At 38.0% G+C, this 18756-nt stretch overlaps 1 protein-coding gene across 1 annotated transcript in view; it reads right to left on the bottom strand.

Moving 5' to 3' along the window:
- The window catches only part of mpp7a (MAGUK p55 scaffold protein 7a), a 180258-nt gene that overhangs the window by 77946 nt on the left and 83556 nt on the right, over positions 1-18756 (bottom strand). The window contains exon 7 of the mRNA XM_079398287.1: positions 15434-15565. Coding sequence (XP_079254413.1) covers positions 15434-15565 — 132 coding nt within the window. The remainder of the gene's footprint in view (positions 1-15433; positions 15566-18756) is intronic.

The following is an 18756-nucleotide window of genomic DNA, read 5'->3' on the forward strand; positions in this document are numbered from 1 at the left end:
TAAGACAGAGATATTACTTATTGGACCAAAAAACCGTACACAGAATCTCGTGGATTATAATTTGCAACTAGACGGATGTACTGTTACGTCCTCTAAAGTCAAAAATCTGGGTGTTATTTTAGACAGCAACTTGTCCTTTGAAAATCATATTTCCCATGTTACAAAAACAGCATTCTTCCATCTTAGAAACATTGCCAAGCTTCGAAGCATGCTACCTGTTTCTGATGCAGAAAAGCTAGTTCATGCATTCATGACCTCTAGACTGGACTATTGTAATGCACTGTTAGCTGGTTGTCCTGCATCTTCAATAAACAAGCTACAGATAGTCCAAAATGCAGCGGCTAGAGTTCTTACCAGATCAAGAAAATATGATCATATTACTCCAATTTTACAGTCTCTGCACTGGCTACCTATTAAGTTCCGTATCATTTACAAATTATTATTACTTGCCTATAAGGCCCTAAATGGTTTAGCACCTGCGTATCTAACTCGTCTTCTACCACGCTATAATCCAACCCGCTCTCTAAGGTCGCAAAACTCTGGACTTTTGGTAGTACCTAGGATAGCAAAGTCCACTAAAGGAGGTAGAGCTTTTTCACATTTGGCTCCCAAACTCTGGAATAGCCTTCCTGATAACATTCGGGGTTCAGACACACTCTCTCTGTTTAAATCTAGATTAAAGACACATCTCTTTAGCCAAGCATACACATAATGCATTTTATAATCTTGTACTGCAGTTATATCTGATCAAATGTACATTATTATTATTATTCTTTAGCTTGGGTTGAACAATTTATTTTTGCTTAGATGGAACAGCAGCTACGCTAATCATGTCTCTGCTTGTCTCTACGTTTCTGCCACGGGATTAACATCCCGTGGTAGCCAGGAATTACAGAACTTCAGTCTGGATCCAACCATTACATGATCTGAGATGACCGAACACCTGAGATGGAGGATCAGCGCCGGGAGATGACGTATGTGTCCCTGATCGTAGGCAGAGGCCAAACACCTGGATGAACGCCAGAGACAGATCCCCATTGAGGACCCCGCCACTTAGACAGCCATCGGAAAAGACCACTGGAACCAGCTGAGCCCATTCAACCTGACTTGCTGCAGTTTGGAACTGAACTGCTGGTTTGTTTGACCAGAGGAGAATTGGCCCCCCGACTGAGCCTGGTTTCTCCCAAGGTTTTTTCTCTATTCTGTCACCGATGGAGTTTTGGTTCCTTGCCGCTGTCGCCTCTGGCTTGCTTAGTTGGGGACGCTTCATTTCCAGCGATATCGCCGACCTTATTGCAAAGACACTATTCAAACTTATTGACACTTTATTTTCCTTTTTTTGATATTGTGCAGTGCTTTGACACAATTTGCATTGTAAAAAGCGCTATATAAGTAAGGTGACTTGACTTGACTATATTATGTTGAAAATATGGTATTATGTTGAAAAAGGAAAATTGGGTCTCATTAATGTAGAATATCACAAATTTAAGAAGCATCAGAACATTGAAACCTGAGGAGCTGGACTTCAGAGAGGCCCCAAAGAAACAGGATGCCGTAAATCAGATTCCTAGCTCCAACTAGTCTGAAGCAAGCAAACTAACCAACTCTTTCACGGAACAGCTTACAACCTTGAGACAAAAGAACACTTATTGATAATTCCAATTCAGGAAGGAGACCGTCAAATTTGGGGCAAGTAATCAAGACTGATGTTCAAAGAGATGGCTATCACGTGTTCCACGATTGAATTCACAAGCATCCTTAGACTGACTTCTCCCCCACATAGAAGACAGACCAAACCAAAATTCCTTTGTCTAAAGAACATGCCTTCGTTCTCCAAAGAACTATACAAAGACTTTTTTTCGTATGCACATAAAATCATCCTAAAAGGACATTTCTATGCATAACCCCATATTATGTTTGCAACCCACATATTAGACTATCATGTTTTAATCAAATATTATGTACGTCTTTTTAATCATTATTGAATAGTGAATATCAGATGCGTGTTTGGTATGTATGAGTTTGAAAAATCATGCTTTAAATGTTTATTCCAATCAATTCTTTGTCAAATGCATCATAGTCTTATGGAAATCATGTTCAAAAGTATACTTTTCAAGAGCCTGTAAAGTTCGGACCTCTGACTGAACAGATAACATGTTGATTTATTAGTTGGGTGGAGGAACAGAGCAACACCCCAAGCAAGGACAGTATCTAATTGGTCAAGACGTCCAGATGGGATGGTCTGAAAGCGGAGTTTAAAAACTCAGGACGCCATCAAACTCTCTCTTCTTAAAAATGCTCTCTTACAACCTCTTGGTCCTCTCCCTTCTCCTCTTCTCTTTTGCCACCGCGTTTTGATGCTGCTCTTTGAGCATGCTCTGGCCCACGTGCCAGCTGCTACCACAATGAGAAGAAAACCACGTCTCGTTACATCCTTTTATTCTTATTCTTTTACTTCAGTTTCTTTTCTTTCCGTGGAGTTTCGTGTTCTAATATAAGTTTGCTGCAAAGTCCAGCTCCGACTGCACTCGCTTAAAACTTCAACCAGACCAACTCCGCATCTTCAGCCAACGCCCAAGACGTCACTTCAAAGACTACTGAACTCAACCAATCAGACACTTCGGGGAACCCCCTCCAGTCTGCAACGACGACGAGACACAAAGAAAACCCCTAAACACAGGCAAAGCAAGCAAGTAACACCTCCAGGTTCTAACTGAATCGGTGTACTTAATATAAATTTTAGCCTCTTTGAGAAACTCAAAGCGAGGGTTAAATAAATGATTGATGGTTGCTCAGGTCTATGCAATTGAACATATTGCTGTAAACTTGGGATATCACATTTTCATTCTCTTAAACTCATCCTTTCCTCACTTTCTGCTGTGTGAATGTGTGAATGCTTGTGTTCATGTGTTAGATTAGTTTATGTCTTCGGTTTATATAAATAAAATCTTATTTATATTGAAAAGAGAAGTATCTTGTGTTTTGTGCTTACAAGTTAATGTCTTAATCTGCCAATCTTGTTACTGTGCTATTAAATAGTGTTTTCACTATATTTTGGATTTTAATATCCAGTGCAGATTTTGTTATACGGCTCGTTCAGTGATCAGCTGTAAAACAGTGATTCTGTTCAAATTCCCTATAAAATCATAAATGATTCCCTTTGAGCTAAATTAAACTATGCTTTAAATTACATATTAATATTACGTTTTTATTACGTTACATTAAGGTAATAATGGCTGAGGAATGCCAGGGTATGTGCTGAAAACAGGACAGGACTGACTTGAATGGAAATAAATAAGAATGACAGGAAGGTAAATGGGAATGGGTAGAGGTAAAAAAGGGAATGGACGAGGGAGAGGGAAGTTGAGGCTTGGAATAAAATGCTGGATACAATCATTCATGTCTCCTGCAGTATGACCCTAACAGCTAGAAACGGTCATTTTATATCCAATGGGAAAATACACTCCAAAGCAGGTTTCCAACATCAAGTGATTTTTCCATCCAAGCTGAAACCTAAATACTGCACAAAGCAACTAAAAACGGAAGCTAATCAGAACCAATTTTATTTTTAATATTATTTAATATGGGTTTTTGGACTAATGATTAATCAGTGATTGAGGCTACTGAGTAGTAACACACAAAAAATAAAGAATTTCTTGCATGCTTTTGCAATCGATAATGTTTAGGTCAAAAGAAAGTGTTTATAAGTATCAAAGACTGAAATCGATGTGTGTGTCTGTGGTTTCACACACTGGCTTATCCATAGGTTGTCTTATAAGTGTTGCCTGTGTACCCCACTAAGGAAACATCACTTTCAGAAGTTCCTTCACCTACATGAGGAAATGCCTTCGAAAGACAAGCAGACCTCACTACACAAAGAACAGTGTGTGCTAATATGTGCGCTCGAGCACCTCCTGTGCACTCTGTAACAGGATATAGACAGAAACATGGATACTTGGGAAAATCAGAGCACACGATGCAGAGGAAGGAATGAAAGATTAGAAAAACAGCAAAAGGTGAGGAGAGAGGCCTGAACCCCACACTTACATAATAACCAGTGACAAACTCTAACCCTAATAAATCTGCATTTCAAATCATCTTTAAATGAATAATTTGTCTATTAATAAATGTATTCATTATAAAATTATTTTAAATAAATAAAATGTTTATTCTGTTGACAAGGCTGTAGGAATGTATGAAGGAACCTTGTATGAACAGTCTAAAATTTTGCCTGGCCAATATACTTTATCAGTCTATTACTGATCTCTGCACGTAACATGGGAGATGAGTGACATTAGCTCTCAGGTCAACATTACCCTCCGATGGTGCATGTCCGTGTCCGTCCTGATATCTCACTGGAGAGAACATTCTCTTCCACTCTGAGCCATCAGGGCCATAATATATTTCTCCTGAGCACACAGATGTATCGCAAAAGCGCTATCATGTGTGCTCCCGTCTTTCACCCTAACCTAATTTATGCGTCCATTATTTCTAGAAAATGACATTACCTTAGTGCTTGGTTTTTCATCGCTAACCCACACAGATGACCTTATAATCTTCTATATGCTTCAAAAGAAAAGAAAGAACAGATGAAAACCTTAAGCAGCAAAGGCTAACTTCAAGTTAAGGTAGAACTAGATACCATTTGGTTATTAAGTCTAATCAAGCAATTAAATTTTTATATCCATTTAATTTTATGATGTACAGAATAATTAATTGCAAACGGCTGAGAATTTTTTCAGCCCTCATATCTTGAATATTAGGGGCATTTAAATTTCATGCACGCAATGCAAGATGACAAAGTTGGGTTGTGTGTGTAAAATGGGTCATTCTTCATTTGTGGTGGCAAGTGGTTTCCCTCTACTTTACAACAGTTGAAAAACTTTGAATACCAATAAATCATAATGTTTGCATGTTTGTATTCTGTAGGGTAAACAATGTGCACTGTTAGTAGTTACATTTTTTATCTAAAATACATATTTAATTGAGTTTTAGAGATTGCATTGTAACAAAATATGGATGTTCCCGCCATACCTTAGAGAGGTATCATGGAATGTAATTGCAACAATATAATATTTTTAACACAAATAAAGTGGTTATATTGTGAATATAGATTTTACTAAACATGTAAAATTTTATGAAATTGTAAAAAAAAAAAAAAAAAAAAAAAAAAAAAAAAAAAACATTTATATAGGCCTGGCATAGACGTCAAAGTATTCTATACCCCGTATGAGGAGTATATAGATATATTTGTGTTTGTCTGGTAATGTTGTCTTTTACTTTGTATTATGTCACGTGGCTATGATTTGCTATATGTTGCAGTGTCTAATAAGCCCTTGTGGGCTGGGCATCCATTATGATGTATGACACTTAAATAAATCAAATCAATCAATCAATATATAGTTATATTCAAAAAAATTTGTGTCCCCCAAATTCAAGTCTGTGGTGTTACAACAATGGATGTAGCCCTTTTAAGAAAAGGGAGAATTCTATTTGGACTACTTCCTGTGTGTAAAGGTCACTGCAGGTGCTGGTTGATCTGAGGGGTGCATGGTGAATCAATTCTTATTAATTTTCTTAAAGTTAGCTAAATTTCTGACAATTTCATGTGTCGCACTTTATTAGTGTCTGTGGTATTATGTTGATACCTTGCAGATCTGACATTTTAAATCAAGATTTTGATAAATACATACTTATTAATATTTCCACAACGTCCCCTGATCTTGAAATCATCATAATGGCAGCCTCAATTTTAGAAAAGTCTGGATTTAGGCTGATTTGTCTGTGGCGTTACTATCTTTCTGGTAACACCACAGAGCCTATAGTAACTTGCAATATAAAGTCTGTGGTATTATTATATTACATCTGTGGTGTTACTTCAAAATGGCATAGACATAAGTGGCTGTGTCACCAGTGTTTGATTGAAATAATTTAAAAATCAAAATGTTCTTAAGCTTTCATTTGAATGGATATAGCATATTAAACTAATTTTAAATGCATAGCAATATATTTTATTAGAAAAAAAACAAAAGCATTTTTACAAATTCTGCCTCTCATTTGCCACCACAATTGAAGAATGACTCAAATGCATTCATTTTAACATTTTATTTTTTCATAATTATTTGAAGCAAATTAACGTTAAATTGACAGTCCTAGTAGTCAGTAATTTGTCTTGCTGTATAAATCCAGGGCAGTCTACAATTATACCCTTTCTACATGTCATTTACATACAAGTTCTCAAATCACATATATAAACCCTATTGATATCAAGAACCAAAAACTACCATTCGGAAATATTCAGCATCAAAATAGATGTCAAAATATACAAAAAAGGTTTCTAATGAAGCTGCTGGAGAGGAAACATTAATGAAGCATTGTGTCATCAACCAATGAGAGGTCAAAGAGGAAACGAGAACCGTGTGAAATTTTATAGTACAGAATGTCTGTTGGCTGTGATTGTGTTCCAAGGCTCAACATGACAATCTAAGCTCAGACATTCAAAAACTTTTTTTTTTTTTTTTTTCAAAGTAGTAAGTCTTATTTTGGCTTCACGGTCTCTGAGACCTCTACCACTGTATAGATTGCATTGCCATGAACAGTCAACAGCAATAAGCCCAAAAAAAAAAAGAAAGAAAGATAGTTTTCTTAGATGTTCTGCATACTTCACTGACATTGGCCTGGGTAGGGGTGTCCCCGACTAAGGATTTTCATAGTCGAATCGGAATTTTCGAATCTTGTCGATATTCGACTAATAGTCGAATCATATGTTTGGGGGCGGGGCAAAATACATTACCAAGAGTCAAGTCAGACACAGTCATAATTACTGACGTTAACACACAGGGAAAATGTGTAACGGACAACTCACAGATACATACGGGGTAAATAATGTTTGAGGTTTAGATTAAAAGATAGTTAACATTAAACATCAGCGAAATCCTAAGAATTCACAACATTCTTTTTACAATAGTGCTCAATTATAACGTTATGTACAGTTGGGCAAAAAAGTATTTAGTCAGCCACCAATTGTGCAAGTTCTCCCACTTAAAAAGATGAGAGAGGCCTGTAATTTTCATCATAGGTACACTTAAACTATGAGAGACAGGATGGGGGGAAAGAATCCAGGAAATCACATTGTAGGATTTTTAATGAATTAATTGGTAAATTCCTCAGTAAAATAAGTATTTGGTCACCTACAAACAAGCAAGATTTCTGGCTTCTCACAGACCTGTAACAACTTCTTTAATAGGCTCCTCTGTTCTCCACTCGTTATCTGTATTAATGGCACCTGTTTGAACTCGTTATCAGTATAAAAGACACCTGTCCTCAACCTCAAACAGTCACACTCCAAACTCCACTATGGCCAAGACCAAAGAACTGTCGAAGGACACCAGAAACAAAATTGTAGACCTGCACCAGGCTGGGAAGACTGAATCTGCAATAGGCAAGCAGCTTGGTGTGAAGAAATCAACTGTAGGAGCAATTATTAGAAAATGGAAGACATACAAGACCACTGAAAATCTCCCTCGATCTGGGGCTCCATGCAAGATCTCATCCCGTGGGGTCAAAATGATCACAAGAACGATGAGCAAAAACGAGTTGAAAGTCCGTGTTGCCCAGCGACAGCCCCAAAACATCACTGCTCTAGAGGAGATCTGCATGGAGGAATGGGCCAAAATACCAGCAACAGTGTGTGAAAACCTTGTGAAGACTTACAGAAAACGTTTGACCTCTGTCATTGCCAACAAAGGGTGTATAACAAAGTATTGAGATGAACTTTTGTTATTGACCAAATACTTATTTTCCACCATAATTTGCAAATAAATTCTATAAAAACCAGACAAAGTGATTTCCTGGATTCTTTCCCCCCATTTTGTCTCTCATAGTTGAAGTGTACCTATGATGAAAATTACAGGCCTCTCTCATCTTTTTAAGTGGAAGAACTTGCACAATTGGTGGCTGACCAAATACTTTTTTGCTCAACTGTATATGACAGTAGTTATTTATGTTCTGCATTTCTGCTTTGAGCTGCGCGCGCTGAAGTTGACCAGTAGAATGATGTTTTTATGGCAGATTTTTAATCAATGGGATTTAACGCATCATTTATCTCATTGCCTATAAATATGGTTCGTTATTTACACAACATAACGTTAATATTACGACTTATAGGCTATCTGCATGAAATACCCCAAACGCAAATGTCATGAACACGTTCACAAAAGGAGTTCATTCAGAGCTGCACAGACGTGTTCTTTGCGCTACAACGTGCAGAACCACGGCAGCTAAACTCTAAAACTTCACAGCGTTTTATTATAAAAGTGTTCTCATAATAATGTTATGTATATGACAGTCCCAGACCCAGTCATTAATATTCTGCATTCATTGTTGATTGTCCTGATCGCGCTGTGCACGCTGAAGAGATAATCATCGTACTACAATGAAGCGCTTTACTGCAGGGCAACTCAACCAAATGCATCATATACAAGATAAATAATATATACATGATATATAAACCGGCTGAAATGTTTTGAAATCGGTAAGTTGTACCCTACCTGATCGACAAAATCCAGTCTTTCACTCTGCCTGTGTCAATTTGAATCTTGTTAAAGATTTAAATCCCTGCCTCCAAAATGCTCCTCTGTCAGTGTGTGGTGGCTTTTGCTGAAGACTCGATGATCTCCAAGTAATACCGAACACAGTAATATCTATTACTGTAATAATGGCTGATGGGGAGTTCAGCACTAGGAGACCCTTTTTTTAATATTCTGTGTATTTTAAGAGTTATTTTTATAGAGCCTGTCTCAAAATGGATCGCTCTGTTGTGCTCATTTGTGCTGCATTTTTCTTGCATGCTCTCAAGAATGAATGCGTCATGTGAATTTGTGTGAGTATATTCTATGCTGTTGGAAAAAATGTTGTAGTTATAAAATTAAAAACAAAATCCCTACTTGAGTAGTTTTTGAGTTGCTTAAAAAGTCACAGGATCATGACTTGTCATTTTTACATTATCTATCAGTGGTGTCAGATGAAATATAGAGAATTTTATTCTTAAGAATGTTATGTGAATCCAGAATTCTTGATTCGAGTCTAAACATGGAATTTAAAGACAAGATATTGATTAGGACTATAATCCCTCTTGAGATCCACCCTGGCAGAAATCATATTAGGAAAACAAATATAGTTGCATAATAATTACTTCAATCATTTCTCTAATTTCTTTAAATGCACAGCAAATGCAAATCTATAAAAATTCAATAAACACTTTCCTGCTGACTTTTGCATTAAACTTCGATCAATGACATTTACTTTTAAATCATATAAAAGAATTATAAGTCCCATTTCCACCGCAGGAACTTTACCCAGGAACTAGGGACTTTGAGCGGTACTCTGTGTGATTCCACTGCAGGAATCAGGATCTAAAAGTTCCGGGTACAAATTTGCCCCTTAGAAAGTCCCTGCTCGCGAGCCGAGGTACCACTTTTTCAAAAGGTATGGATCTTTCGGGGGTGGGACTTGGGCGCTGAACGTGCTGATTGGTTGAATTCACATAGTATTTCAACCACCATAATTCGTATAATTAAATAAAAATATATTACTGTTATGTGTCATAAAAATGTAGTTTTGAAAGTATTTCAGGCAAGAATGTAGTTGTTTAAAACTCAAATCTGCAGTTTATTTATAAAGACAGCACCTATTTGAAAATGTGCTTCACCGATTTCGGAGATGTGAGCTCCACATGATCAGCGGGCACTCAGTGCTCATGTTTCCTGACGAGAGCAGCCTCAACTCGGCTAGTCCTTCTGACATTTGCCGCTGGCTCTGATGTCTCTGTAGTGGTTAAACATGAGATATAATTCGCTTTGGGTAAATCTAACAGATAATCTTTGGTCTTTGTTCTATCATTCTATTAATCTAATATGTTAAAATGAAAATGAAAAGAGGCAATGCTGTTCGATTTAGCTAATATTTCGTTTCATTGTAATACGCTCCCTGAACTACATTTCCGCGGCTATTAATATGAGAGTATAAAAGAGGCAATAGTGAAAATAAAATAAGAGAGGCAATGGTGTTTCATATCATATTTCGTCATATTGTAAATACAATGAAGAAAATTGCAGTAGCTGAGGCGAGCTGAGTCACGTTATCAAGTATGCTGCTGCTCCATTTGCAGAACTACCGGACTTGAGTCGTCCCATCCCTGGGTGTTCACACTCCAGAGTCGAACTTGCGAAGTCCGAACTACCGAGGATGCACGTCCGAAATTTGCGTATATATTGAGAAACGCACGCAGACCTAAGTCACCAGACTATTTACCTAATCTTCTTGGTACTTTAGACTGCGATGGAAACGCAGACAGCAACAGGTCTGGATTAAAAAAATGTTCCTGGGACAAATTGTTCCAGGTAATTTCGGTGTAAAAATGCGTCTAAAATGACTTCCAGGTTTGATTCATAAATAAAATAAGAATATCTTTGCCTATGTAATGAGAACCGTGTTCCACAACAGACCTTTAAAGATACGCTTACACTATTGTGTTTTCGTTTTAAAACGCATAACTTTTGCTACGGATACGCTTGTCATTTACACTACTCTGGTGTTTTCGACCCTCGAAAACTGAGACTTTTGAAAATGCTGCAAACCCCGTTTTAGATTGAAAACTCCCAGGTTGCTTTTCAGTGTAAATATGTATCTACCTATACATATACATGCATTTTCAGTTGTGTAGTGTGGACAGAGATAGTTTCTGAAATGCAGTGAAAACACCATTGTAGACGAGGATCATTTTCATTTTAAAACACTGTTTTAAAACGAAAACGCACTAGTGTAAACAGAGTGTTTGTGTGAGATAAATGAAGATAGAGACACACTTGTGCTGCTGTCATGAAAGCAAAAGGTGGATATACCAAACATTTTAGTCAAATTTTCACTCAAACTGTTATACAGACAATATAATTTGTGATTAAAAAATATATACAAACAGAACAGAAGCCAGAGGAGCTCTTCATTTTGGAGAAGGTGCGGGGTAAGATTACTACAGCCCTCAGGATGAGCAACATGGAGATTAAAGACGACTACTACATCAAAAGACAAATTGTATAGTTAGGGATGAAAGATTTTGTTGGGCAGGCTCCATCTTAAAAGTGCAATAAGCATCTAGAAACAAAACAAAGTGTGCAATGAAAAGAGTACACAATCTATAGCCAAATCATCTTATTGGCAAATGTCTGTTCCGTCTACTCTTCTCCTATTACTCAGTCTGAAATCTGGATAGAATATACACACTTTATCTAACCAACAAACACACAGCCATACACAGTCTTTTCCCTTCCTATAGACCTTTCAGTAACCTTATCCAAAACGACACATTCTTTCAATAAAATCCACCGCTGAGCTCACTTCTGTTGCTGTTGCCGTCACCCCACATGTACGCCGATCCAAGCCCAATTATTTCAGCATCCTGCCATTGCTGCTAATAAATCAGCAGGTTAAAGTTACCAAATAGAGTGGAGAGCAATTGAGGATTTGGGTCCCATCCCCGAAGTGCTTGAACCCACTCCACTTTCTCCTCATTACTCCCCTCACTAAAATACGCATGATGTCATGGGCTGAAAAATGATAGCAATTAATCAGAGCTACTGAATCCTACCCATTCGACTAATCACAATTATACAAACCGATGAATCATCCGCAGAGGCCTGCTAACTACCACACACCAGAGAAAGAAAGAGAAATTAAAGTTCAACTTTGCAGTACTTTTGTCATAATGACTGCACAGGCTGTCTGCACCTGATATATACAATTTCAAGTTAAAATCAGAGAAAAAAAATAAAATAAAGAATTGACATTTGACTTCTTGTCTGAAAAACAGCTAGAGGTTTTGGAGGGGCAGCCAGCATCTAAAATTGCTGAGGACTTGGGCCATAGGTCAAACTATACCTAACCAAAGCTCAATGTTTATTGAGAGGAAAAGAGAGATTTATTTTGCATTTCATTTCACTAGGATCTTACCATAAAATCGAATGCTGATCGACTACAGATGTTAAATCTGAATTCGTAAAGCATCTGATCTGGAACACATTTGAAATCCATTATTAATTGACCACCTATCCACTATATTTCAGGACTTATAAACATAATCCTGTAGGACCATTCACAAAAACAATGGAACTGAACAGGAGGTATGTTTATTATGCATTGTCTCTCATACAAAATGTACTAATCCTTTATTATAAATATTTGTGTCATATGGAACTTGGATGGTGTGAAGCAATCATAGTGTGCCCAAATGCCCACCACACACCTGCTTATTGGTGGAGAGGAGTGATGAAGCAAATCAACCGATACAGGGATTAGAACAGAGGGTAGTGGGCAAATTTGACCAGGATGCCGAGGTTATACCTATAATTATACCTTTCCTGGGAGCTTTTATGACTAAAGAGGTCAGGACCTCGGTTTAACATCTCATCCAAAGGATGGTGCATTTTGACAGTATAATATCCCTATCGCTAGAACACAAACAGTCCACAGGGTGAGCACCCCCTGCTGGCCTCCCTAGCACCTCTTCCAGCAGCAATTTAGTTTTCCTAAATCATCTCCCATCCAAGTAATGAACCGGCTCTAACCCTGCTTAGCTTCAGTAGGCAACTAGGTGAGAGCTTTAAAGTACAGTATCATAAAAAAGCTATTATTTTTATCAAACAGACAGTAAAACTGTCATATATTTAAAAAACAGTAATACTTTAGTATAAGGACCAATTCTCACCATTAGCTAGTATCTTATTAGCATTCCTATTATTAACATATTGGCTGTTTATAATAGTGCTTACAAAGCACATATTCTGCATGACCATATTCTACATCCCTAATCCTATCTAATACCTAAACTTAAAGCTGCAGTCCATAAATTTTGCCTCTTTGTCGTCATCTCTGTAAACCTGGAATGGCAGCTCAGTGCGGAATCATCTTCTGTGCGCGGGGTTGTGATCCGGTGTTCCGGTGTTGTGCTGAATTCCGACCCCCGCCAGATTACTACCCCCCTAGTATTGGTAGGTTTAGGGTTAGGTGTGGGGGAGGGGTTAGGATTAGGGATGGGGTTAGGATTAGGCAATCAGGTAGTGATTTCAACGAGAAGGGGTAGGGGCAACAAATAATTTGGCAGGGGTCGAAAATGGGCACAACACCGGCACGGCTCCAGCGTGGATTAATCTAATGTTTTGAGGTGAATGTGTGGCAGTCAGTCACCGCACCAGTGTGGATACTGTACTCAGGAACCACAGATTCTATCCTACGTCTTGGAATATATGACCCAAATAAGAATTTTCACCGTATATTGTCATCAGAACAAGTAACAAGTCTGCCATGCTTGAAACTGGAATTTAATTTAATTTCATTCACATGTGTCTCATAAAAACAATCCTTTCTGGATTACAATCCTCCATCAAAATGATAAATTTAATTATTCTAGCTGCTGTGAGAAAAGGCTAAACGATCTGCCACCTGCAGGATCCTCACATGCCATATAGCCGGGACAACTTCTTTATGTTTACAGACATGACGTAATGACGGAGTGCCATGCTCGAATTTCCCACGGAAATCTACTCGTACCACTCAAATTAGAAAACTTTATTATAAGCTATCCGTTGTGAATCGGGCAAAAGGCGGTAGTTTTGAACACTGGCTGGTTATGTACTTGCTGTATTGTACTTGCAGCTTTAACAACTACCTTACTAACTATTCATAAGCATAGGATAAGTCATAGGAGTTCATTGAGGCAAAAGTCGTAGTTAATGGCGAAAATTGGACCTTAAAATTAAGTGTGACCAAAAAAAAAACCTCTATAAATGAAATTATAGTAATATTTCACTATTTTGAAACGCAATTTATTCCTGTGACCACAATGCTGAATTTTTAGCAGTTATTATCTTTAGTGTCACATGACCTTCAGAAATCTTTTTTAATATGCTGATTTGGTGCTCAAGACATTTTAAAGAAAAATTCTCATTATTATCAGTGCTGAAAACAGTTGAAAGTGACGTGATATACGGCCAAGTATGGTGACCCATACTCGGAATTCGTGCTCTGCATTTATCCCATCCAAAGTGCACACATACAGCAGTGAACACACACACACAGTGAACACACAGCCGGAGCAGTGGGCAGCCATTTATGCTGCGGCGCCCGGGGAGCAGTTGGGGGTTCGGTGCCTTGCTCAAGGGCACCTCAGTCGTGGTATTGAGGGTGGAGAGAGCGCTGGACATTCACTCCCCCCACCTACAATCCCTGACGGCCCGAGACTCGAACCCGCAACCTTTGGTTTACGAGTCCGAATCTCTAACCATTAGGCCACGACTTCCCTCGTGGGGATTAATATTTCTGTGGAAAAATTTTTTTAAATTTCAGAATTCTTTCATGATGAGAAAGCTCAAAGAACAGCATTTACTTGAAAAAAAGGAAAAAAAAAAAGTTTCATAACTTCATAAAAACATCATTGCTGAAAAAACTGAAAATATTTACTGACCTTAAACATTTGGTAGTGTAAATATTGTGAATACAACAGGCAATTACATAGTGACATTGCAGTCCATTTAAATAAAATAAAAAACTAGTTAGCCATCATGTGTCTCTCACAAGTATAAAGTTGGGATAAAAATCAGGCATACTATCTGTCAGGCAGACAGACAGAATCTTAGATCCAGAAATTAGAAAGTCAACATTAGTCCAGGAGTGTTATGCTACACTACCACCTCCAATATTTTTTTTCTTCCCACAAGCATTAGTCCAGCATATTTGTTATGTAGTAAAATAAATCTAATACATTGGCAAACCACCCAACAACTGCTCAGCTAAATACAAAAAGATTTAATATGTCATTCTGGGATTCTTGAAACTCGAGAATGCCAATAGATGTCAATGCTCATTCATTGTCACTTTCAAGCACAGTACAGCCTCAAGCTTGAATCCAAACAGGTTTGGGTAACTGATGACTATACGTGTAAACAGAGGTCTTGATTCTGACAGCTCGCAGAAAAATTAGATGAAATGGAGGAGCGAAAGTTGGCCAGAAATCTAGCCTAGAGAGAGCTGTGAACGACACGCAAGGGAAAGAGCAACAGACATGCATCTAAATGCTACAGGAGACCACTGGACAGAGCGGGTGAGAGCGTCTGTAAGGTAATGCGGAATGTGGCTTGTGTCATGTTTACATGGAGGATATGTGGTCACTCAGGAACTAGAGGATAAGGGTGAATAGGGAGCGTGAGCCAAACACATCACTGACACTATCGCGCGAGTGCGCTTGTATTTATGAGTTTCATGTTCACAAGAGTGTTTTCCACTACGTGAGCTTGAATTATGGCAGCCCCTGTGTGTCTGGCTTTGACAGCATGTGGAAATTTGCATGTGTTTGTAAGTGTGTGTGAGAAGGAAGTTCTCTCACCAAAGGCTCTTTATTCTTGACCAGTCGAATGATCTTGACAGAATCTTCTTCATCATCAACGTCGTCTGGCAGAGGAGGAAGTTCTGGGTCGTAACTCTTCCTGGCCACGGTATCATGAACAGACAACAAACTCTGCAACGAGAATGAGTTGTACACATAAAAGTCCACAGAAGCTCACACAGTAAGACAAACAGTAGTCGTTTGACTGATTTTGTGCAGCTACTCGTTTTGGCTAATCATTCCAGCCTTCATACTCCAAGCATCTGCTTGAATCCTATAGTATAAATCATGGAGCTTTAGAGGTCTGCTTTAGATTACTACCTCCTACTGACAAATAAAGCTGCTTTTGAATTGATTACAGTCACTATTTCACTACAACCCTCTTTGGCAATGTTGTTTGTTAAAGTGTCTCCAACAGGAAAAAAAAAAAAAAAGAAATGAATCAAAACCAAGACCATCATATCGTCATCTTTCATTTGATTAGATTGAGTATTACGAGTATCCCGCTGGGAATACAGCAACGTTGCTGTGAGCTTCCAAGGGGTGAGGACACTTTATGGCAGATGGATGGACAGACGGCAATGAAGTTCTCAGCCATTTCAGATATTTCACACCTCAGCTCTCAGAGAACGAGGTATAGCAAAAGAATGACGGCATTCAGAGATTCATTACTGAACTGTTTTAACGATGCTGTGTGTCAAATGCAGCTGGAAACACGGTTTCTTTTGCTCCTTTTCTCCCTCGCATATCCAATATAAAACCATCTTCCAGTTGTGTGCCAGAGATAAAAAAAATGGGAGGGAAGAGAAGAGAAAGAGAGAGAGAAAAGAGACAAGACGGAGAAGAAAAGTGTCTGTTTTATGACATGGGATTAAGCTCCAGAACAACACACAACATGTGGCTAAAGCAGAACAGATGGGAGAGAGAGAGCGAGAGAGAGGAAATAAACAGGGAGAGAGAGTGAGTCATGTGTCTAGTAAGCTGGTCAATTTCAATTCCAGCGATTTACTGAAAATTACATTAGATATTAGAAATATCTGATAATTAATTTGTTTCTGTCAAAACACTTCAGTGTTCATAGATTTAATTGAATTACAAAAAATAAGTTGAATCTGAATCACTCAGTCAGTCTACACCAATGTCGCGGAGTTCCCTTTTTACCAGAAAGTGAGTTTGCAGTCCACATTTAACATCATAAAAAGAAAATAATGACAGTGTGATTTTTTCTGTGCATCTTATGAGAAAAAAACTCAATAGTGTTTTAAATCAGATCTGGAGTGTGATCTGAACCCTGGACAAATGACTCCAATTAGCCGATTCACTACAAAATAGGTTCAAGTCTACATCTCACTCATTTACTGTATGTGACTCACTTCCTGAACGGCAAATTATCATTAATTTCTGTCATGTACATCTTGAAATTAATCAAGAAGTTCTGAGATACTTAAAATCAGTTTTATCAAGGACTAGCTGATCATTTGACAATGTGTATTAAAATAAACACATTTACAACAGTCTACTTATTTAATAAATGAAATCAAGACCTACCACCGTGATATAAATTTGGCTCTCATTATAAAACAACTCTCATTTCTGACTGGACTATACATCTGCCAATCAGACACATCCACACACTACGTTTAGAGAGATAAGCAGTATACTATGAGATGTAAACAACTTAGAACAACCACAGACATGGAAAAAAAGTTTACACAATCCCTGTAGGGTACAATGTTGTTTGTGTCTACACTAAACACAGCTCTGCAGATTAGATTGAATGGTGCAGTTGTTTTAAGCAAACTTGAAATGGAACAATTTTAATTGCAACCGAGTTGCCATGCATTTTTTTTTGTCCAAGTCCTCCTCCAGAAGACAAACAGACACACACATTGTGACCTGGATTCTTCCAGATGACCAGATCTATTCTTTCACTAAGCTTCTTTTTTTTTTTTTAAAACACCCCAGATTGTGTTACGCTTGGATTTGAATAAAATGTCACAATATAAATATTATTAAAGTGTCAAGGCATTAACAATCTGCAAAACACATTTTTACCATTACTCTGTCTTCCTTTTCTAAAGGCCAAAATTTTGCATTTCAGCTTTCTAAAAACATGAGTGCAGCCTTCTATCCCAACACAAAGCCACACGAAGGAATGCACATGCATGCAGAGCCGAAGATTCATTTGTACATGCATGTGACAATTCAAACACACAACATGGCTGAGACACCCTACGAAATGTCTACATCACTTTTATCAATACTGGATACTTAATTGTTTGTGCTCATTTCTACAATTTAGACTATTTATCTTTGCTGATCCTCATCTAATACTCACTTAAAGTTAATCATTGAAAACACTAATTTACTAACACTTAAACGTAATCTTTAGCAAATGAAAATGCATATAAATTTTTCATACTGTGCACTATAATGCTGTGATGTCATAGCATGAAAATAATTCTGTATCAGCTTAGCTGGAAATTCAACAACAGAAAATTGTAGAATTTCCCGGCCTCTTCCATTTGATTAGTCCAATCTAAAATGCTGGTCTTCACATTTCCCTGATGAGTGAAATTGTGAGGCAGCGTAATAGCTTCACTCTGTTCCCACAGAATCTGTCTACAGTCCAACAACTCAGTCTAAATTCACTATCCTGCCATGCATAACACACTGAAACACAGACACGCACACAGACAGAGGTATAAAGAGGTTTTGTGGAGCTAAACTCTCTCCTGAGGTTGGAGGAATAGGGTCAACATCAGGCCAGGTGGCAAAAGAGTGAATTGAGGGTCAAAATCAGTAACTAATTTCTTCAGGTACTCTTGCCGTGTGTCTGTGTGTGAGCATGTTAATTAGTTATACTGGGCCTCTTACAATAACAAATTGCTGAACTTGTTCAAATAAAGTCTGGGAAATGTAACTGGGCATGCAGCTCTCATTAGGAAAGAGTTTGTCATCCGAACAGTCATTATTCAACCTGCTGAACTAACTACCCATACAAATGCCTGCACAAAATCTACACACAGATGCAAAAGAAAAAACGGCAAAGTAATACACTTCTATCTATTTTCCTACACAAACTGAGAGCCACTCATCTCCTCTTTCTCGCTCCTACCAGAGCAGGCCTGTCTTTCCACAACATGCGGCTTGCCGTAATTGCCGCTTTCATCAATGTCTATATAAGTCTGTAAGCGGGTCTAATATGAGTAAAATGTGTTTTTTCATGTGTGAAGCATACAGGAGGGAGGAGGAAAGAGATCATTTAGTAGGTTCTGATCTATGTCTGGCCGAAGGGAATGGATCATTTCAACACTAATTGA

This window comes from Barbus barbus (assembly GCF_936440315.1).
Source record: "Barbus barbus genome assembly, chromosome: 38".
NCBI lineage: Eukaryota > Metazoa > Chordata > Actinopteri > Cypriniformes > Cyprinidae > Barbus > Barbus barbus.